Raw genomic sequence first — 22,367 nt, forward strand, 5'->3', positions numbered from 1 at the left:
TTGGCTGCTCCACCAATTGATAAAAGGGAACCCACCCTACCCTCTCCTCCTCCTCTTCTTTTTTTTTTTTCTACTTCTTCCTCATCCCTCATTCCCGCCATTGACATCTCTTCATTCCATCGCTTTTCTTTTGTTCATTTAAAGGAATCAATTGTCTGTGTTACCGTCTTGTCAGACCTTCCTGTTTCTTAGCCCGTACCTGTTACATCATCACACTCCCCCCCCCCTCTATTTCTGATCTGACCTTCACATAACCCACACATCTCTCTCACACACACACTCTCTCTCCCCCACTCACACATACAACTATATCTAATGTCTGCCCTTCGCTTCCCCGACTTGGCCCCCTCAGAGCCCCAGGGCAGCGATCTCCTCGCCCAGGAGCGCGCAAAGACCACCTTCTCCGTCCACGATCTGTCCAACTACCTCTATGGTGAGGAATACCTCCAGCGTCAGGAAAAGATGCTGACCCTGATCGAGAACGAGCCCGCCTTCGACAAGTCGGACCGCTACTTCCTCGGCCGCACCGAGCGCTTTGCCGGTGCCCTGAGGAAGGACTACGCGCTCGTCAAGCTGTCACAGGAGCAAGGATGGACCCCAGAAGAATTCCAGCAGGCCGATATTCTCATTGACGAGCCCGGTCCATTTGGTCTGCACCGTGGTATGTTCATGCCCACGCTCGTCTCCCAGGGCACAGAGGAGCAGCAGGAGAAGTTCTTGAAGCCCGCTCTTAGATACGAAATCATTGGCTGCTATGCCCAGACCGAGATCGGACACGGATCCAACGTCCAGGGCATCGAGACCACAGCAACCTACATCCCCGAGACGGACGAGTTTGAGATCCACACTCCTTACCTGACTGCGAGCAAGTGGTGGATCGGAGGACTTGGCAAGGCTGCCAACCATGCCGTCGTCATGGCTCGCTTGATCACTGCTGGCAAGGACTTCGGCCCTCACGCTTTCTGCGTCCCCATTCGCTCCATGGAGGACCATACCTTGCTCCCCGGTGTCATGGCTGGAGATATTGGTCCCAAGTTTGGGTAAGTTTTTTTAGGACAAACGGCTCGGTCAACAAGGGCGGGAACAATTTATTTTACGATGCAGGGGAAAGAAGCACGTGGCTCTCTATTTTTGCGTTGTTATTGACATCCGCAATGATGAAATCTACCAGCCATTTCAGTTCCCCCAACCCGCAGATTGGTGCATAGCCCCTTTCATCGGATCATGTCTCTCATAAACTAACCATGTACTGCCATTTTTTTATGATACAGTTACAACACTACCGATAACGGCTGCATGTGGTTCGATCACTACCGTGTCCCTCGCATCTCGCTCTTGGCTAAGTATTCGAGCATCAAGCCCGGCTCGGGCGAGTACGTCAAGCCCCCCAACTCAAAGCTGTCGTACGGTACCATGGTTCTCATTCGCGCCTCCTTGGTCGGATATGCCCGCATCGGACTCGCCAGGGCCGTGACGATTGCCACCCGCTACTCGGCGATCCGTCGCCAGTTCGTTGACAAGGATTCGCCAAAGAAGATGGGCAAGCAGGTGATCGAGACCCCTGTCCTCGACTACTCGATGCAGCAATACCGCCTCTTCCCCATCATCGCCGCCGCATACGCCTGCCACTTCACCAGCAAGGAGATGATGCGTCTTTACTACCTGAACATCAAGAACATGGCCTCTGGCAACTTCTCGCTCTTGGCCGATGTCCACGCCTCCAGCTCAGGACTCAAGTCGCTCACCACAACCATGGCCGCGGCTTCGATCGAGGAGTGCAGACGTGCCTGCGGTGGTCACGGTTTCTCGTCCTTCTCAGGTCTTCCTCTGCTGTTGCAGGACTATGCTCCCAACGTCACCTGGGAGGGCGACAACTACATGATCACACAGCAGACTGGTCGCTACCTGTTCAAGTCCTTCCGTGACCTCATCGCCAAGCGCGCCTCGGGCAAGTTCAACGCTAGCTCGATCACCAACCCCACGCTCGCCTACCTCAACACCTACCTCGACAACCCCAACCTCAAATGCCCCGCCACTAGCCCTGCTCAGTTCCATAATCCCGAGATCCAGCTGGCCGCATACGGTCACCGCGCCGCCCACATGATTGCTGAGGTCGTCCACGGCCTTGATGTTGAGAAGCGCTCATGGAACTCTATGTTGGTCGATATCTATAACGCCTCGGTTGCTCATTGCCAGTTGATCCTCGTCCAGAACTTCATCCTCGGTATCCGTGGCGATATGCCCCAGCCCGAGGGTGTTGCCGCCCTTGCTCTCTCGCCCACTGCGAAGGAGGCCCTCACAGATCTGTCGGATCTGTTTGCACTCCATCAGATCCACAAGCAGCCTGGCGAGTTCTTGACCTCGGGCTATATCGATGCCAAGCAGGTGTCGATGATGGGTAAGGCGATCATGGATGTGATGGAGCACAAGATCCGTCCCAATGCGGTTGGTTTGGTCGATGCGTTTGCGTTCCCAGATTACTACCTCAACAGTGCATTGGGTCGCTTTGACGGAAAGGTGTATGAGGCCTACACGGAGATGGCAACGAGGGAACCGATCAACCAGACAGAGGTTGTTGATGGTTATGAGAAGTACATCAAGCCCTTCACGAACCCTCTTGGAAAGCAGGGCAAGACTATCCAGGCGCGTCTGTAAAGAAAAAAAAAAAAAAACGCCTTTTTCTTTTCTTTTCTTTTCTTTTGTAAAAAATAATCCGATCATAGACAAATACAGCGCATAGACTAGCAATAGAACTTCAAAAACATACCACCATGAACGTGCTTTTTTTTTTTTTTTTTTTTTTTTTTTTTTTTTTGGAAAAAGCAGTTGTCTACGCGTTTTTGACTGCGGACTCGATCGATCGCAGGGCCTAGGACTGCTGGTTATCATTATTTACGTCTTACTATATTGCCTAGGCGCTTTGACCCTTATTATCAGATGAACATGCGTCCAAACGCGCAGCGCCGTCAGTGGCACGAACATTAAGAAGATAGGGGAAAGGGGAGAGGAGGAAGGGGAGGGAGGGATCGATGGCACCACAGCGTATTACACGTGAAAATGGTTAGCTTAGCTGTTAAAAGGTATCTCTGTTTATATAGTGTAGATCCAAGGAAGACTCGGTCTCCGTAATATTGCAAAGACAGCGACGAGATAGTTTTTGACTAGTTCCATCGGACATTCAATAAAACTTGCATGAAGGGCGCCCCAAATGCATTTCTTCTAGGGTTCATATAGTCGACGCGACGCGACGCGTGCTGCAGCAGTCGTATCTAAAGTGCGGTTAGATTTGTAAACACCCTCCCCCTTCCTCTCTCTCTCTCCTCTCTTCAAAGTTGGGGCCATCCCGCGTTGGCTGTGGCATTTGCATGCAGGCCATTGCATGCAGGCAAATTAACAGACAAATCGGCTTTTCAGAAACACTCCAATGTTTCCATCACACGCGTCCTGAAATCCTTCGCCCCCATCCATTCTTTTTCTCCAGTTGGGGGGAGGTGGGGGAGGGGAGGCCAGATGTAGGGGGTGGGGGTGGGGTGGGAGTACATATTTCAAAGGAGCCTGGAAAGGGTCGAGTGCATGAAATATGTTATTCATGCAGTGAAACCTTTGCCCCCACCAAGAGTTATCCTCTCCACTGGTAGTACAAAAAGAGAAATGACGGACACGCATGGGGATTTTCTCCACAGACGGAGGAGAACGAGAGTCCGATGGTGCTCGTACCTGTATCTGTGCCTGCACCCGAGCGCCGGGTTCGGCTCGGTGGATGATCCGATGGGGGGGGGGGGGGGAAGGGCAATACATGATGAATATGCGACCGATGTCAGTGACTACGGACATGGTTATCGCGTGTCAATATCGTCACGAAAAAGCGGGACCTCTGAGTAGACTACTCACATCTCGCTCCACATCATTGTTGCCATGGATTCATGTAAACGTGAGGCGCATAAATATGCTAAGCACGCATAAGCACGCGCTCCACCTACGTATCTCCTGCAGCGAGAGAGCAAAGAGGTGTTCCCAATTGTGTGGGAACAATAAATGTTGAAAAAAAAAAGGTCAGCGCGGTGGCCGTCGCTGTTTAATGTTGTCGCCTAATGTTGTTCCATGCACGTACTCTTCTAGCGTATATTTGCTGTTTGATGTTATTATCTTTTTTATCTTTTAGCGCAATAAATTCAAAGGTTCGCTCGCTGCCCTGTGACCTTCCCCCGACGTCAAACACCCTTCCATCGTTCCGTGGTTCCCAAGCAAAGAAAAAACAATCGCGTGAAATTTAGATAAACTGATGTTAAATTATTTGTCTACGCGCTGTACACTTGTATACACAAAACTCGCCTTCGGCATCATCCTGCGTATACAGCTGATTTGATACATGCAAGAGCAGTGGAGGGATGTTTTAAGAGCATGTGGAGCGGGATGGATATGGACGCAAAATGGAGATCATGCGGTTGCAGGTATCCACAGGATCTCGTCTCCTTTCGTCGTAGTTATCGCGCGCATGCGAAAAAAAAAAAATGGATGCTTTTGGCGAAGCCATCAATTCCATGTGGGGGTAAGATGCTCTGGCGTAAGGAAAGGAATTTACATGTACCTTCGCCTAGATACGATCCACAATGGTCGAGTGAAGGATGTACCATGGTTCCTGTACATGCATCTTGTACTATATCGCTTACAAACATGCATGGCTGCAAACGAGTGAATAGTCTATACAGCAGTTCGGCGTTCCCACTCCGGTCTCTCGGGAAACACTTTACAGGATCTTTGATATCTCTGGAATGGTGAACATAGTGAGACGTTGATGTGCAGACTTTTTTCTGTGAGACTGGTTGCATGGAGGTAAAAGTATAGCGGGGAGGAGGAGGAGTACTTAGGCCTAGATTGGCAGTGATAACCATTTGGGAACTCCGTTGGCGGCGACGAACTAATAGATGGATACACCGTTTTTTTTGATTTTTGTTTTGACAGGAAAGAATTATCTACGCTATTGACACACGCATCATCTGGGCTCAATGCCTCTTCCCATGCCATCCTCTGCGTTGATTTGATTTACTCAATTGAGCCATAAAAATCGGCGACGAGGATTGGCATATGAAACTCACGATAGACTATTGCGGCCGTGACAGAGAAATAGGTTTATGGTATAGTCTAGCAATTAATGATATCGGGGGGTCATGGCGTCGAAAAACTACAGACGCTTGATGGACTCAAGTCATGTAACGCGACGGGGTTCCTTAGCATCAATATAAAGATGGGGGCAGTAGGAGTTCACGCAGAAGGAATTATTGTGGGGTGTAGGCAGCCGACATGGGGATCACCTAAGAGGGGACGGTACCTCGAGCGAGATACCCGCGAGATGCATGCATCCCTCTCTCCCCCTACTCCGCTCATCCCACACTTCTGGTTTTTCTCTCTCTTGCTCCACAGGTGCACAATATCGCTGCTCCTAATTGCCTGTTACGTGTGCTGCTGACATTTTTCACGATATGTACTCCTTTGTCGTAGAGAATACTCTCTCCCTCGTGTACGACCCGGTCCCTTATGCTCTCTCCTTTCCTTTTTTCTCTCGCGTCTTTCACGTTCACTCTCTCGTCCTCATGCTCACAGTTGTTGTTGTCTTCGTCATCAGTCAAGCTGCAGCAGACATGTTTCTATCGCCATCATCTCCGATGGAGCTGGGCCTTTACGAGGAGTGGTACAAAATCTCTCTAGGCCTCAGGAGACCCTTTTAATGTATACAATAAAATACCCTGTGTTCTGCATTAGTCTCTCAACAGGGCTACTGAATTTTCACCGACGGAATTTGATGCGCTGCTTAATTCAGTTGGCTCGTTAATGTTGATCACAGACACAAAGGTAACTCTTGGTTTTGGTTCCTGCATACAATCTACAGTCTACATGCCATTCTGCATTCCCCGATCATGCGCCAATGGAAGTGAAGGTGCGAACCAGGCTGCCGCTCTCAGCCCATTTCCCTCTGTATATTTGTAAACGTTTGTGCTTGTACTCAATACTCTGCATAATATCCTCCTCTATCCTCGGCACTCCAGACAGTTGCTTGTGTATATTTCCCTCTCCCTCCATACTACAGCTTTGCTCATCCCCTCCACAACGTTTTATCCTCCGTGTAGTACATGCACTCTCCTTCACAGTTCCCCTCGCACACTCAAATGCTCTCCAGCATAGAGGGCAAGGGTGTGTAAAAAACTGTTTAAATACCACCATCCCCTCGCGCTCGTTTTCTGTTTTTTGTTCCTTGTCGATTCTGGTACCTGACATCCTGACCCATTCCTCCTCCTTCCCCTTCCCTCCCTCCCTCCTATCCTTCCGCACCCTTGCGCGCCTGGGAAATTCCTTCCCCTTCTCCTCTACGTTGTATATAGTCAATCAACTCCTTCAATTTAACCTTCTAACGGTCGTACTCCTTCCCATCAAGTCCCTGTATATAACATAACATTTCACACATCATGAAGCTCTCGTTCTCTGCCCTGTTCACTGCTGCAGCCACAGCTGGTCTGTTCACGCTCTCATCCATGGTCAAAGCTGCGGCTATCCCCGCTGCTGGGCATTCTCCTGTCGCTGTCGCAACGTTGCCGACACACAGTTTCGAGAAGCGCAGCATTGCCGGGATCAACAACTTTAACTGCAAACTCACGCCCAAGCACCCACGTCCTCTCTTGCTCGTCCACGCGACATTGCTGACTATGGATTCATGGTGGACTTTTGCGCCCCATCTGATCAAGGAGGGCTACTGTGTGTTCGCGTTGACGTATGGTCGGTACGATAACATCCCCTTCGTCGGAGGGATCGCCCCGGTGGCGGACGCGGCCCAGGAGGTCGCGACGTTCGGGGAACAGGTCCTGCAAAAGATGAATGCCACGGAGCTGGATTATGTGGGCCATTCGCAGGGAGGCATCTTGGGAAGGTATTGGGCCAAGTATCTGGGTGGTGCTAATAAAATCAACAGGTAAGCGAGGGGAGAGGCACCGTTTGAATAATACGATGGGCGGAATGCGCGGTTTTTATTTTTGTGTAAATTTGTTCCTGAAGATCCTTGTTAACCTTATTTTTTTATTCTTTTTTTTTTTTTTTTTTTTTTTTTTCTCGTTGTAACGATAGACTGGTTGGTATCTCGCCCATTAATCACGGCACGACCCTCAGTGGAATCACGACCATCGCCCAAGCCTTGAAGATCTTTGCACCTGCTGAGCCCATCTTTGACAGTTTCGCTCCTTCCTTCTATGACTTGGGTAAGCCATTCTTTTTCCCTTCAGATTCCAAGGGCTCATAAACCGCCGAATTTTATTTTCTTTGAAAAACCGCGTGTTTTTTTTTTTTTTTTTTGTCTCCTGTTTCGTCGTCGCTCACATAATCCAAACACTTTTTTTTTTTTTTTTTTTTTTTTTTTTCTCAGTCGATACCTCGCCCTTCATCGCAAAGCTGAACGCTGGCGGCGACACAATCCCGGGTGTGATCCACTCCAACATCGCGACAAAGTACGACGAGGTCGTTACCCCTTACAAGACCGCCTTCCAGAACGGAGCCACCAACACGGTTCTCCAGGACCTTTGCATGCTCTCCATCAACGAGCACTGTAAGTCTTTTTCGAACATGAGGAAGGAAAAAAAAAAAAAAAGATGCAAACAAACACGCGTCTGACACCGATGTTGACTATTGGATTGCTTTTTTTTTTTTTTCTTATTTTCCGCGTGGGCCCCCTCTTCACCCAATAGTGACCATCATCAACTCCTTCGTGGTCTTGCGCTGGGTCATGAACCAGCTCGACCCCGTCAACGCCAAGAGCGCAAGCTGTCTGTCCTTGCTCTCCTTTGCCTAAGTTCAAGCCCCCCCAAACGAGACCTTCCATAGGTAGTTTTTTTTGGAAAATTGGAGTTTGTAGGAGGATGAACATTACCTGTATTTACAACATACCCAATACCCCCCCCCCTCGCCCTCTTTCTGTTCTTCATTTCCTTCTCATTTTGCCGGTCGTCTACTCTGATCTACTCTACCATTATGGTTGTCCACTTACGATTCCCAAGTAAATAAATATAAAAAAAATTGCATTAAAACCAATAGTCCTTCATTTGGCATATATTCGTGGTTCCGCTGCAGCGTACCAAGTCAATACATATACGTCGAAGCTCGGGCCTGTGGTTGGACATACGTTACTAGCCTAATAAAGGATCCCTAGCCCCTATAACACCGCAGAGGGATATTTTACAGATCCTCCTTTTGCATCTCGAAAGGGACTATTAGGTCGCGACGCCTTTTTTTAATGCAGAGAGAAGCAGTCGATCCCAGAAATATCGACGCGCAGGCAGAGAGAACAGACACAAAGCGACAAAGAAGCAAAGGCACTTGGCCCCCATGTCAATTGGCAAAGACATTGATTGGGCCCCACACACATACATACAGCAAACACAGAAAAAATAGCGCTCATAGAGCAAGCACTGTTTTTCATAGACAAACAAGACCATGAACAAGGATCCCAAGAGCATCGCCCTTCCATACATACATACATACATACATAGCCTTAACCTCCAAAGGCGGCTTTATGGTATGCAGTGGTGTGAGTCCACTGGTCCCCCCCCCCCCATCCCCCATCCCCCTCATCAGCGTTCTCTAGACGATAAGGCGCCTCCCCTCTGGGTAGTCAGCTGTGGGCATGGGCGAAGCAGCAAGAGGAGATGCGATAGGATTGACCAATGAGCGTGCGAGAAACCAAAGCACAAGCATAGACACACATACTGGCACAGACACACACACTCACACTGGCACAGACATCGCTCACCCTCACGGGCTAGGAGGAGCACACGATGGGGAGGAGTCCCATGGAGCAGGATGATCACTGACCAAGGACCCCAAATACACTAGACGTACTATTTTTTTTTTTTTTATTTTTTTTGGTCTTTAATGGCGGTTTTTTGTTTGTTTTGCAAGGCAAAAACGGCTAATAGTTACAAGGCTGGCAACACAATTACTGGTACACGGTGTGGACAGGAAATAAGAACATCAAGATACAAAAAAAAAAGAAAAATGGTAATAAAAAGCAATAAAAACTTCAAGTCTCTTGCTTCGTCTCTTTTTTTTTTTTTCTGTAAGTCATCTAGAAAGAAAGAAAGAAAAAACAGAAACAAGAACACGTCCTTAAACAGCCATGACAGGCGACTCCTGACTAAGAGCCGGTGCCTCTGCTGGGTGCTGCTTGGCCCGACGGTTCAACAGGGTGGCTTGATTCATGTTCAACTCAAATCCTGCACGGCGACGACGCGACGACGATGTGGTCGAGGTTGACCCCACTGTCGATGCAGAGGTCGATGTGCTCATCGTATTACCACTCTTGGAGGGTCCGACCTGGTTGCTGCGCACAGCACCCGACAGCGTGTTCGATGACGCTGACGCCGCAGGCAAAGTGTGCTGAGCGGGTATCGAATGTCCAGCTTGTTGCTGCTGCTTCAGGTACTTTTGGTGGTTCCGTGCCGCAATGTCCTCCTGAGCCTTCTGGTATTCCTGTTGCTGTTGCTGGAGCAACACTCTCAACTCTTGCGCCTTCTGGTCTTCCTCAGTGTTATTGACGTTGGTGTCTTCCTGAGCCTGTTCGATATTGATCTGCACATCGCTCAATCCAGAAATGATCGCCTCGTCGTCACTCGTCATTGATTCTGTGCCATCAGAGTAAGACGACTGCTCATCCTCCTCGTCCTCCTCGTTCAATTGAGACATAAAGGCCTGGCGCTGACGGGTGGTGGTGTTCAAAGCATCGACTGGATGGAGACCCGAGACCTGCGGTGTATGGCGACGACGAGATTCTTCTTCCATGCGATGGACAGCATTCGAGACATCAAAGACCTCCTTGAGACCAACACCAGGCGACAGTGGGTTCTCTGCTCTACGCTTGTAAGGAGTCTTTGGCCCACCATAGTTGGGCGTCATAGCAGCAACACTAGTCAACAACTTGTTCTCGGGAGCGACGGCGTCAGGGGCTTCCACAGCAATAACAGGAATATCACTGCTTGCAGCTTCGACCACCTCACCAGCCTTGACCCATGGGTGAGCCAAGAACTGATCAATCGTGTAGCGCTCGTTGGGGTTGACGCAGAGCAAATGTGTAATCAGATCCTTAACTATATGAAAAATAATAATAATAGAAGAATATGTCGTTGATAGGTCAATATCATGATAACGACGACTTTGACTCATGGGGACGGAAAAAGAAGAAAGAAAAAAAAACATACCTGATGAAGAGATCTCGTCCCACCAAGGGCTCAGGAAGGTATATTGTCCCCGGGCGACCTTCTCAGTCAAAGCCTGAATGCTCTCATCGTAGAATGGGGGGAAACCGCAAAGGAGGGTGTAAAGGACACAGCCCATGGCCCACATATCGACCGACTTTGAGTAGCGTTCATCTTTGACAATCTCTGGTGCAGTGTAGCCAACAGTTCCGCATGGCGTCATGGTCTGCTCGTTCCACACGACCTTGGACAAACCAAAGTCAGCAATCTTGACACGACCGATTCCTCCTCCTCCAATGCCGGGCTGGAAAATGCCCTCGTCCTCCTTGTCATCTTCATCGGGGCGGGATCCGAGAGGCGAAGGTTTGATGGGAATGGGCTCAAACAAGATGTTTTCGGGTTTGATGTCGCGGTGGATAACACCCTTTTCCTCGTGAAGATAACGGACCGCCTGCGCGACCTGGACAATGACATGGCGAGTCAGCTCCTCCGAAAAGTATGTCAGCTTCACGATGCGGTGGAACAGTTCTCCTCCGGGAGCGAGCTCCAGGACCAAGAAGTAGTGCTCGTTCGATTCCGAGAAGTCGTACAACTCTACGATTCCTGGGTGCTTCAGCTGACGCATAATCTGGACCTCCTTGAGAATATTTGCGCGCTATTAATGATATAGTTTTATAATTTTTTTAAAAAAAAAAAAAAAAAAAAAAAAAAAAAAGTTGAGCGTCAATAAGTCATGGACCTCACCAGGATGGATATGGTACAGAAAGAGGTAGAGGAAAGGAGGAAACAAGCAGCAAAGTGGAAAAAAAAATAGACCAAAGCAATTCCATGTGGTTGATGCTGACCTCTGTGACGCGAGGCTTCTTTTTCATGTCGCGATGCAGATGCTTATTCTGTAGACGCAGATGGTTGCATAGCAGAGGACGGCGGCGATCCATGGCATGGTTACAAGAATGTGAGTATGAATGATTTAAAGCAGGTTGTTATCCATTAACGTGTTCCCGGTTTTCCACGAGTCCAAGCCCTAAGTTTCGTCTCTGTCTCCTCCTGAAAACGAGCAATCACACACAGGGTCTAATTTGCATTCCACTGGTGTGGGCGGTATGAGCAAAAAGAAACCAAAGTGCGAATCAAAAGCAACGTCTTCAGAAAGAGGAAGCGCTGCGTCATCAGAAAAGCACGAATGCCCTCGCCTACTACATAGTCAGTGGCTCCTGCTTCAGTCTAGTCTGACAGGATCGTGTTTCTTGTCCAAGTCCACATGCACTGGCCGTACTTTCGCTCCTCCTCTTCTCCATGTATGAAATAAAAAAACGCACCTGATGGGCATTGAGCTCGAACTTGCGGACGATCTTGACGGCGACCATGCGGTCCATCTTAGTATCATGTGCCTTGTAGACATTACTGAACGCTCCGCTGTTATGCAGGTAAAGACGAGTTGACGCAGAGGTTAGTTACCTATCTGTATGTGGTTATTTAGCGTGTTCGGAGACAAGATCCCGTCCGCGTAGATTGGGTTGAAACCCCGAGCCCCAAAGTGACTAGGTAGACCACACAAAACAAGAAGGGCACAGGCTGACCCGTTTTGTTCAAGATGGGGTTCGCATGAATACAGACCACAAGGATGCTCCTCCATCAGGGTAGGCCTTCTGCTAAAGGGTAGCGATGACGATGGTTTCACTAGTCTGGATGCGGCCCCCCCCTGCTTTTCAGGTCCACATATAATCCCCTTTCATTCTTCCTGCCCCTTTGGTCTATGGTGTTTCGCACTCCCCAAAATTAAATGGAGCAGCGATGATATCATATCGTCATCAGCAATTAAGGACACCACCACCGCTTTGTTCCTGTTGTTGTGCTCTTGGTGCTACAAAGCAAGGAGACAAGGAGAAGGGGTGCATAATCCAGGCCGCCAATCGATTTCTGCTGTATTGCTGTATTGCTGTATTGCTGCATTGTCCCCTTTCCGCTACAAGGAGAGGAAAACAAACAAGACCGTTTGGCCGCTCCCTCTATGACCGCAGCACTGCCCAATGAGTGATCAATCCCATCAAGGACTCTCGTCTGCCGTTACAAACGTCCGTTTTCTGTCCAAAACCTCACATATTCAGGATAGTAGACCCATTTTTTCCAACCTCTTCTTCACCTCAAATAGACCCAATAAGTAAAAAGGAAGGAATAAACCAGAGAAAAAAAACTTGAACTTACTCGCCCATCTTCTCGATCAGTTTGTATCGCTCCAATCCAGGGTACACTGGCATCTTGCTCTTTTGCTGCTTCTCTTCGGCGACAATCCTCGAGGCAGCTTCTGTATTGGAGGCGGCAGTGTTGTAGTTGACATTGTCCTGGGTTTCGGCACTACGGCGCTCTGCATTGTTCGTATTCCTGGACGGTGAAGGGTTTCTGGACCCGCCACGGGATCTGGACTTGATGGAGCTCTGCTGTGGCGAGTGAACGGATGCTCCAGAGTCCCGAGTCTTCATGTCTTTTCCGCTCTTGCCGTGGCGAATAAAGTTCTTGAGTTGCTCGAGCAAGGGAGCCATCTTGTGTGCTTATATGTGTTGAGAGGGAAGGGGGACGAGAGAGTGGGGTAGAGGAACAGACTGTGCTTGAAATGACTATTGAGGATCAAGGCAAAGAGAGCAAGAGGAGAGTTAGTTGCGGCCAGGGACGACGCATTGAGACGGGGTGGTGGCAGGTGTAGACTGAGCAGGGGAGGGGAGGGCGTAGAGAATACGGAAGTCAACTGCCACTTACACGAGTGGATTGCGAAACAGACCCGAATCAGAAGCGAATGAACAGCCAGGCGGTGAGGAGGGGTGGAGGTATGGGAATGAGAAAGTGATGGGGGCGAGGTGTGTTTTTGGCAGCAGGGGTTGATTTGTAAAGAAGAGAGAGAAAGAGAGGGAGGGAGGAAGGAGAGCAAGGAAAGGAAGGGAAAGAGAGAGGGAGAGAGAGTAGAAAAAAAATAATAACCACTGCGCATTGAGGAAAAAAAAAAATATTAAAAAATATATTTTGTTTTTTCCCTTTCAGGCTGCTACCGACCGACGACGACGAACGATGATGATGATGATGATGCAAAGAAACCATAAAAATGCGGGCTCCTTTGCAGACACACGGACGTGCCAAGAAACTCAGGAAAGCGGACCAAGACTCTTATATCATCATGTCCCATGTCCCCATGTCCCCATACCCCTTTACTGTACTTCCTTTCTTTCTTCTGCCCTGGCTTCTTCCTCCATACCATTCATGGACGCGGAACATGGACAAGGAGCAAGGGACATGGGCATGGCCAGGCACCTCGGTCCATCCGTCATCTTGATGAGTTTAATTCTTCCGGAAAAAAGCCTTGTTTGTCTCGACAGCACCCCCTCGTTGCTGTACCATGACTTATGCCGCAGCAAGCATACGATCGAGGAAAGCTGCTGCTGCAGCCCTTTTTCAAAGAATTGCTCACAGGTCACCCCCTTCCTTCACTCTGCTCACCTAGTCCCTTCTTAAAAGGAGGGCTTGCAGCCAGCCAGTTACTGGCAGGGAAATTCACAATTCTGCAGTGCCTTTTTTCTTTTTTTCTCAGCAAACGGATGCCGCACGAATGGGCTTTGCCACCATACAAGGTCGTCGGAGCCATTGGCCAATGACGTGTCGTTATTTCAGCACCCACCTTCAAACACACACCATCGCAGTTGAAAAAGTGAAAAGGGTCGTTTTTTCTTTCATGTGCAATGAAGACAAATGGCCGCTTGCCCCGTGCACATATTATTATTCTATGATGTGCGTGCGCATGCGCGTGCGTGAAGTACTCATGAGAAAGCATACTATGTACATAGGCCTTCCTACCAAAGGAAGGAGAGCACAAAGCTAATCGAGATATAGAAAAAAAAAAAAAATCTACAGTAAAAGTCCACGCCCCTAGTCTACCCTCAAGCTGGTGAAACTATTCTGCCACGTCGTCGTCATTTTGCCCTGCGTATGGATTATCTTATTGACATGGCTCAAACGGGTCATGCACGTTTTTATGAGCAACATTCAATCGATCAAACATGACAAGGATCGATGAGATCGTCCATTCATGTCTAAAATATCATCTTGCTGTCATGGGTCAACAAGTACCAACCATGAATGACAAATGCATTTCAAAGGGATTACTCAATTATGTCTCTGCCTATGTGCTGTGTGCTACGGGATAAACTGCACCAGAGACGAAATGAAGGAGAATCAGCCAGCCGGTAGGGTACCGGTCATTCAGTCAGCTTGTTGGGTTCCCTCCCCTTCTCAAATCTGGTGTCAAGGGCTTGTTTATTTCCAGTGGAGTCAAGAAGTGCCTGGAAATAATCAGAGGGGGATCTAGTCGATGTGAACAAAGACCAGACCTTGCGTCTCCTGGGGTCAGTTGTGCATAGCATAGTTCTCGTTACCATCCCACATGAATGGATCAGTGATCTGGCCCCAATGCCACTTATGGCAAGAGAACCACTCCTTCTCAAGACCGGCGTCTGTCTCGGTATTTTGGTTCTCGCCTCTGGTGGTCTAACAGGTGCATTCACGTTTTTCGATCAGTCTGAGTGAGGGTGTGTCAGCCAAAGGAGAGCAGAGCAGACCTGCCTTGCCTCAATTGAGACGATCCGTGGATGTTTGTGTTCATCTGAGATGTTGAGCAACATGAATGTGAAACATCTTTTGCAACAAAAAGAGAAACCGACGCTGGCGAAATGTATTACTGCACATGGACTTGGTACGGCAAGAGATGCAGTTGGACGCCCTGAGTCTTTTCAATGGCAGATTGGTGGCAAAATGCGGGGTAAGATCGAACATTTGATCACCGTCCAGTTTCTGGAGCGGGTCTCATCTCAGCTCCAGTACATCAGTATGCCTGAGTGCTTGAGAACGCTCCTCGACAAGCAAAAAAGCTATTTTTCGGTGGAGAGGGCAATGCGTCCTTTTATGTTGTCCGAGCCTCGGATGGACTTTGGGCAGTGATCCGCTAGTCCATGCGGGTGGGTGTGAGGGCAGTCGATGTGCCAGGGCAGGCAATAGCGTGGAACGGATCAAGGGAGGGAGCCAGGTTAGAGGACTAGCACGTGGGATTGTCTCGAGGGTTGGATCGGTGTCCCTGAGAGCGAGTCGAGGAGCTCCATAGGGACGATCGCGGGGTAGATCCATCAAAAAAAACGGCGCATGATCCACGAAACCCTATTGGCGACACTGGTTCACTGGTTCTGCAGCGAACCAAGAAGAAGGTTCAACCAGGGCCTCTTCTCGGACGGGAGTGGGATGGGCTTATGGCAGAACCCACAGTGCGATCTGGAGAATGAATCCTGTGCTGTCATTTTCACGTGAAATTTGGGTCTTTTGTTGTTTCTCAAAGTGTCACTCTAACATCTAACATCTGGCAACTCAACTCGTGGTAAAAAAACAACCACCAGCGAGATCCTTTTACGGCTGGGCACGAACTAACACGCACACGAAACAGGGCAAAAGGGGGAAACAAAGGACACCAGCAAAAGCGTGGCACTAAAACAACATGCACAACAATCAGATCAAGGGCACAGACAATCGGTTGATCGACCCACAGACACTCTCCGCTACAGCGGGACTGCAGTGCACTGCTGCTGTAGTGCAATAGACCGAGAGACAGCCAGGAGTATTAAGGAACGGTTGAGGGACAAGCGAATGATCCGCCTTGGAGTGGAGAGCGGCTTCAGTGCTTTGTCATGGCAATAAGGTAGTTTTTTTTATTTTATTTTATTTTATTTTATTATATTTTATTTTTGCCTTACCTGCTCCTCCCTCCACTCAGGCCCTCCCAGTACAGTGAGTGAGGTTTACGTTTTCGCCGACCGAGCCCCATGTGCAGATGAAAGTCCCATTGCTGAACCTTGTTGAAATTTGTGCCGTGTGTACTGTAGGTAAAAAAAGAGTGATGCGATCCAATTGAGTCGCCCTGGTCGAAGAAGGTCCTTGTTTGTGGCACTAAGGGTACATGTGCGGAAGGAGGAGGGGAAACAACATGTCCTGATCTGGATCTGCGTTCCTGTGGGCAGCATATAAAATAGGCGGCGCATTTCCCCCTCCTTCCCGATCCCTCTTTTCCTCTCTTCTTTTCCTCAGTCCCATTCTGCTCTAATTTGCCCCGCTTCGTCTTCTTCTTCTTCTTCGTTTGTCCTCATTCCTCTTTCTCCATCCCTCTCATCCCCACATCCTCTTTTCTCCTTCCCTCTCTTTCCTTCCCTGACGACCTTTCTCGTTCAATTGACCCGCTACTGACCGCACACTTCAAACACAAACACATACCACAACCATGTCCGAGTCTGCTGCTGCTTCACAACGCCTGGCCTTTGTCCAGAACCACTTGCAGGTCGCCGCCTGCTCCAACAAGGAGGAGCCCAGGAAGAAGACGTAAGGAAGCCTCCTTCTTGTGTGTACACAGCAATTGACTCCATCCTCCTATATCTCACTAACAGTTACCCTCGCCCTGCTCAACGCGATTACGATCCAATATAGTCCTGTCGAGTCCATGTCCGAGGAGAGAGAAAAGGCCACCTTCGATGTCAGGGCGCTCACCTACTTCCTCGACGGCGGCGAAAAGTACACCAAGATCAGAGAAAAGTTCATGATGGAACTGGAGCGCGATCCCACCTTCCGCATGTACGACATGTACGATGTCACCAAGGACGAGATCCGTGTGCGCACCATGGAGAAGGTATGTTTCTCAGGATCTTGGTCTCAAACCACTGCTGTCGCACTTTTGATTGCACTACAAAAAGCGACAATCAAGAAGGGAAAAAAAAGTATACGATCTAATGACCAATTTTGGTGTAAACCATATAGTTCCGTACCATCGTCCACTACGTCTCTGCAGAGCCCGTCCCCATCTTCACCATGCGTATGCAGACCATCTCTTTGATCGATCCAGGCTTCTGGACCCGTTTCGGTGTCCACTACGGTCTGTTCTTCGGTGCCCTCCGTGGTTCCGCTACCTCGGCCCAGTTCTCGCACTGGGTCTCCAAGGGTGCCCTCGCCTTGAACGGCATGGTCGGATGCTTCGCCATGACCGAATTGGGCCACGGCTCCAACGTCGCTGGACTCGAGACCACTGCCACGTTTGACGAGGCTGCTGATCAGTTCATCATCCACACCCCCACTGTCACTGCTACCAAGTGGTGGATCGGAGGTGCTGCCCATACCGCCACCCACTGCGTCGTCTTTGCCCAGCTCTACGTTCGCGGCAAGCGCTACGGAACAAAGTCCTTCGTCGTCCAGCTCCGCGACACCCGCACCTACACTCTCATGCCCGGCGTCAACATTGGAGATATCGGAAAGAAGATGGGTCGTGATGGTATCGATAACGGCTGGATTCAGTTCACCAATGTCCGCATTCCCCGCACCAACATGCTGATGAAGCACACCAAGGTCTCACGTGCCGGTGAGGTCAAGGAGCCCCCTATGGCCCAGCTGACCTACGGTGCCTTGATCCAGGGTCGTGTTGCCATGGTCATCGATTCCGGTAACATTGCCAAGAAGGCTGTTACCATTGCCGGTCGTTACGCTGCCGTTCGTCGCCAGTTCCAGTCCAACCCCCACGATGTCCAGGAGACCAAGCTGATCGATTACGCCATCCACCAGTACCGCCTCATGCCCATCTTGGCCATGGCCTATGCCTTCCACTTCACCGGTGTCGAGACCCAGAAGCTGTACGATGATCTCATGGACAAGTTGGAGTCGACCCAGCCCGGTGATGCTGCTCTCCAGGACACCCTTGAGACCCTCAAGGAGACCCACGCCACCTCGGCCGGTCTCAAGGCCTTCTGCACCTGGTCGACCTTGAACGCCATCGAGGCCTGTCGCCAGACCCTTGGTGGTCACGGTTACTCTGCCTACACCGGTCTCGCCACTACCTACAACGACTTTGCGGTCCACTGCACCTGGGAGGGAGACAACACCATCTTGACCCTCCAGTCCGGACGTTACCTCGTCAGCTGCTACCGCGAGGCCCTCGCTGGCAAGGCCCAGCCCGAGGGAGTTGACTACCTTAACCACCTCGACACCCTCCTCACCCAGGGATGCGCCGTCAAGACCAATGAGGAGATCCTGAACTTTGACATCATCCAGCAGGCCTGGGGTGTTGTTACTGCCAACGTTGTCAAGAAGGCCGGTGATGACTTTGCAGAGTCCTTGAAGCAGGGCATGAGCCCCGAGGCCGCCTATGAGGAATGTTCCCAGGCCCGTCTCGCTGCCGCCAAGATCCACTCTTTCGGCTATGTCTTCCGTCGCTTCGCCCAGGCTGTCAAGAGCGCCCCCGAGGGTCTTCGCGCCGTCCTCACCAAGGTCTGCTTCCTCTACGGTCTGTACTCGATCGAGCAGAACGCTGGATTCTTCTTGCAGTACCGCTACTTCACTCCTTCGCAGATGGACTATGTCCGTGCTCAGGTCAACGTCCACTGCCGTGAGGTCCGTCAGGAGTACATTCCCTTGATCGATGCCTTCAACTACTCGGATTACATGATCAACTCGCCCTTGGGTGTCTATGACGGAAACGTGTACGAGAAGTACTTTGACCAGGTCAAGAGACAGAACCCCGTTGGTCAGCCCCACCCTTACCTGCCCTTGATCCAGTCTCTTCTCCGTCGCGATATCGAGGACGATGAGCCTCTGGAGGAGGATGAGGAGGATGACGAGTAAAAAAAAAAAGAAGTCCTTTGATGGAATCATCGCGATCAAGCTTAGAAGGAGGAGAGAGAAAAAAAAGAAGATATATACAAACTCATAGAGCAATAGCTATTGTTCATAGCGCCCTTTCCTTTTGTCTGCCCAACAGACATTGGAGTTGTAACATAATAAATAGAAATATACGATTTAAAAGCACCGCATCCCGACCTTGATCTGCATAGATTTTAAAAATGAATGGATAGTTGTTCTCCCCCCCCAGGATGTCTGGCTCTTGGCACCATAATACCATTTATCATTTACCATTTTATATCTCCTCAAGTCTCAAGCCCCGATGTTCTCCAGAACGTGCGATCGCCCTCAACGGCCTCGCCTCCCTCCAACCAGCGTCGCATCCCTTCCTCACGTATTCTCCTATCCTCTCGATCCTCCCCTCCCTCATCATCATCGTCCTTCTTCTCGCCGTCAGAAATCAACCCTTCAAACTGCTCCAGCTGGGGCCACGCCTCTCTCATCCACTTGAGCTCATCCACCGAGATCCGATGCCTCAATCCTGTCAAATTCACCTTGCGCAGCTTCTTCAACCCTTCCAGCTCCTGTAACCCAGTCTCGAACGTAAACTTGAGGCATTGGCTCTGACACTTCATGGTCCAAGGAAGCCGCACGTTCGCGTTCACAGAGACATAGTCGTTATGCGTCATCGCCATTATGCCAGGAGTCGATCGTACCAGTCCATACGGGCCTCGGATCTCATAGTTGTCCGGTGTCCAATGCGAAAGGTCCAGCTCCTGAAGCTGATAGCACCGTCCCAGTTGCTCCATCACTCGTCGCTGCAGCTCCTCAGGGCTCGGGACGGCAACATCTTCCTGTTCTGCCTCATCCGGATTCGCTAATCGTATGGGTTCGATCGAGCTATCGATCAGTGGTGCCTCCAAGAGGATCTGGCATCGGAACATCTCGAGCGTCTCGACGCACGCCCATGGCTGCTGGACTGCAAACCGGGCCAGGAAGTACAATCCTTCACCTGAAAGGATTCTCAACCGAGGTGCGATCATGAGGAACTGCTGAATCTCCTCGCTCCTCAGGGCTCCTGCATGGATGCCCAGATCCAACACCTCGACAGTCGCGGCCTTCTCTAGAAGCGTTTCCATGCATGTACTATTAAAATGATAAAATCCTCTGAGCACGATCGTCCTCCAGCTGGCGCCATTCAGAACGCAGCACATGTACTCCTCACTAAAGCAATCCGGGTCCTCCTTGAGTTCGATTCTAAGCTCCATCAATTCACGAGCCACTCGCTCGTGTCTATGAGCGAAAAACTCGCAAAAGTGGCCCGAGGGCTCAATCAGATGGATTGACCGCAGATGAGGGCAACGGTCCTCAATGAAGAACCAAACCAGGCTCCGAACCTCCTCCGCATTGGTGATCACAAGCTCCCGTAGATTGAGAAGCGGCTGCCGCGGGACGTCGTTAAAATAACGAGGAAACGTACTGCCCCAGCCCCAGAAGTTTGGCAGCTCCGGCCTCTGCAGTCTAGCGTGGTACCAGCGCACGACCTCGTCTTCATCGTAACCATCGTCCGAACCATCATTCGAGTCGTCCTCTTCTTCGTCCTCTTCCTCATACTCTTCCTCAACATCGCGTGCTGGGTTCAGATTCGGGTCATAGTCTTCGTCCTCCGAGTTATCGTATGACTCTTCATTCCAGTGATTGGGAACAATGATCTCGAGCCGCACCAAGGATTGTGGAAGGATGCCTGGCCAGAGGAGATGATTGAGTCCGCCCATATTGCCAAGCGCTCTGACTTGGATCTTGAGTTTACAGAGACCAGGGCATTGACGGAGTAATTGGATGACACCATACGGATCCTGAGTCAGGTATGCAATGTCACGGACGCGGTTGCGGGGAGAGAAGAGAGCACTGTATATACCCATGGCTGGATCTTCTGACACGGACGCGTCGTTGTCGCAGTCATTTCCTTTGCACGAGTCCTCATCATCGTCATCCGACAGATCCTCCGAATCGCTTGCGTAGAGGAATCGAGGTTGAGGCACTGTAGATCTGTGGGAGCGGTGAATATCATGACAGAACGCGATCGACACGGATTTCAAGTTCGGAAACCAAGGCTCAGGACGGTCAGCAGCCGCCACTACAGCCTCGAGCAACAGCCGAGCAAACGTAGGATGTGAAGCCTCTATCGAATGAATATGTCTTGCGTTGTTGGCTGTTTGGCAAAGAGTCTCTGGGGATGTAAATGCAAGGTAGCCAGATTGACTAACGCGGATATGGCGGGAGAGTGCTGGAATGAAGGCCTCGTTCCATGCCCTGCTGACGAGGACGCAACTGGCCAGATCACTCTGCTCGAGATCCTTGCTGATGAGCACGAGGACTTCTGCTGGAAATGAAACGAGTCGTCGATGCATGTATGCAGGGGCTCGGTGCTTGGGTTGGAAGTAAGATGGGGAGAAGGTGTGGTATAAGAGCGATTTTTATATGTTTTTTTTTTTTTTTTTTGAATGCACTGCCTCAAGACTAAAATTCCACTGCTAGTTGTTGCAAACACAAGAAAAAGGATATCGTCGAGTCAATATTTCTGACTTCCTAATAGACTAATTTGCAATGGAGACTTGAAAGTACTCTTCTCGACTCACGTATCATAGTTCTGTGATCGTCTATCCCCAGACCCAATACTGTCATCACCGACACAAGGTCGACCCTCTAAAAAACAATTGGAGCCCTGATCCCTGATATAGGGAAACAGTAACGGAAAATCGTGACAAAGTTCAACAACGCTGGAGCAACGAACACCTCCAGGACGATCGTATAATAATTGAGCTCACGCTTTGATATGGATGCACGTCAGCGCACAGTACACCGTTACTTACGCTTAAAAGTCGTCTGCTACAATGGGATTTATCTCTTCCAATATTTGAAATTAACATCGATGGGAGCCTCATAAAGCCTTTCCACTCTACAAGGCCACCCTTCCCCCCCCCACGTAGCATGATTCAGGACCCGATGGGTCGATTCGTATTCAACTAAAAATCGGAAAAGGGCGGTGATCGTCGCGTTCTAGCATGGATTCTGACTTTGAGGCCGTTCAGTCAAAATCCAACAGATGATAGCTTCAGGCCCAAATACCAATTATCCGAATAAACGGTTCCTTTCGTACTAAGCTCGTTTACTATTGCAACAGTTCATCAGTAAGGTAAACCTAACCTGTCTCACGAAGGTCTAAACCTAGCTTACGTTCCCTATAAATGGGTGAACAACCCAACGCTTACTGAACTCTGCTTCAGTATGGCGACTACGCTGCTGGCTGTAGATCTGGTACTGGCTGCAGTGGCGGTGCCGGTGATATTGGCCAAGATCGGTGAAGGAAGCTGGGATGATACTCTTCACGAGGGAATTGTTTAGGATCAGAAGAGTTATGTTTCTCTTGCGCGTTTTACTTAAGACAGCGGGCTGCCA

The 22,367-nt window shown here is 49.9% G+C and overlaps 5 protein-coding genes across 5 annotated transcripts; 3 read left to right on the forward strand and 2 right to left on the reverse strand.

The window, feature by feature from the left end:
• Positions 1-67: 67 nt before the first annotated feature.
• Positions 68-2,771, forward strand: BC939DRAFT_422611 (acyl-CoA dehydrogenase/oxidase). The gene is made up of 2 exons (XM_051553113.1): positions 68-1,040; positions 1,272-2,771. The coding sequence occupies exons 1-2, from the start codon at positions 316-318 to the stop codon at positions 2,653-2,655; spliced, it is 2,109 nt and encodes a 702-aa protein (XP_051413613.1). The 5' UTR covers positions 68-315; the 3' UTR covers positions 2,656-2,771.
• Positions 2,772-6,461: 3,690 nt separating this feature from the next.
• Positions 6,462-7,831, forward strand: BC939DRAFT_502058 (secreted lipase; the record flags this gene model as incomplete). The annotated part of the gene is made up of 4 exons (XM_051560236.1): positions 6,462-6,961; positions 7,114-7,244; positions 7,409-7,588; positions 7,728-7,831. The coding sequence occupies 4 exons, from the start codon at positions 6,462-6,464 to the stop codon at positions 7,829-7,831; spliced, it is 915 nt and encodes a 304-aa protein (XP_051413614.1).
• Positions 7,832-8,902: 1,071 nt separating this feature from the next.
• On the reverse strand, positions 8,903-13,217 carry BC939DRAFT_486699 (kinase-like domain-containing protein). The gene is made up of 6 exons (XM_051559335.1): positions 12,984-13,217; positions 12,435-12,844; positions 11,549-11,645; positions 11,075-11,122; positions 10,233-10,884; positions 8,903-10,121 (listed from the first exon to the last, which is right to left on the reverse strand). The coding sequence occupies exons 2-6, from the start codon at positions 12,767-12,769 to the stop codon at positions 9,145-9,147; spliced, it is 2,109 nt and encodes a 702-aa protein (XP_051413615.1). The 5' UTR covers positions 12,770-12,844; positions 12,984-13,217; the 3' UTR covers positions 8,903-9,144.
• A 3,104-nt stretch (positions 13,218-16,321) lies between these two features.
• On the forward strand, positions 16,322-19,093 carry BC939DRAFT_492009 (acyl-CoA dehydrogenase/oxidase C-terminal). Its single transcript, XM_051559512.1, has 3 exons — positions 16,322-16,628; positions 16,734-16,932; positions 17,061-19,093. Exons 1-3 carry the CDS (start codon positions 16,531-16,533, stop codon positions 18,909-18,911), a joined length of 2,148 nt encoding a protein of 715 aa, XP_051413616.1. The 5' UTR covers positions 16,322-16,530; the 3' UTR covers positions 18,912-19,093.
• A 120-nt stretch (positions 19,094-19,213) lies between these two features.
• BC939DRAFT_502061 (uncharacterized protein) lies at positions 19,214-21,319 on the reverse strand (the record flags this gene model as incomplete). Its single annotated transcript, XM_051560237.1, has 1 exon — positions 19,214-21,319. The coding sequence occupies one exon, from the start codon at positions 21,317-21,319 to the stop codon at positions 19,214-19,216; it is 2,106 nt and encodes a 701-aa protein (XP_051413617.1).
• Positions 21,320-22,367: the final 1,048 nt, after the last annotated feature.

Source organism: Gamsiella multidivaricata (genome assembly GCF_025024155.1).
Source record: "Gamsiella multidivaricata strain RSA 2152 chromosome Unknown BC939scaffold_23, whole genome shotgun sequence".
Taxonomy (NCBI): domain Eukaryota; kingdom Fungi; phylum Mortierellomycota; class Mortierellomycetes; order Mortierellales; family Mortierellaceae; genus Gamsiella; species Gamsiella multidivaricata.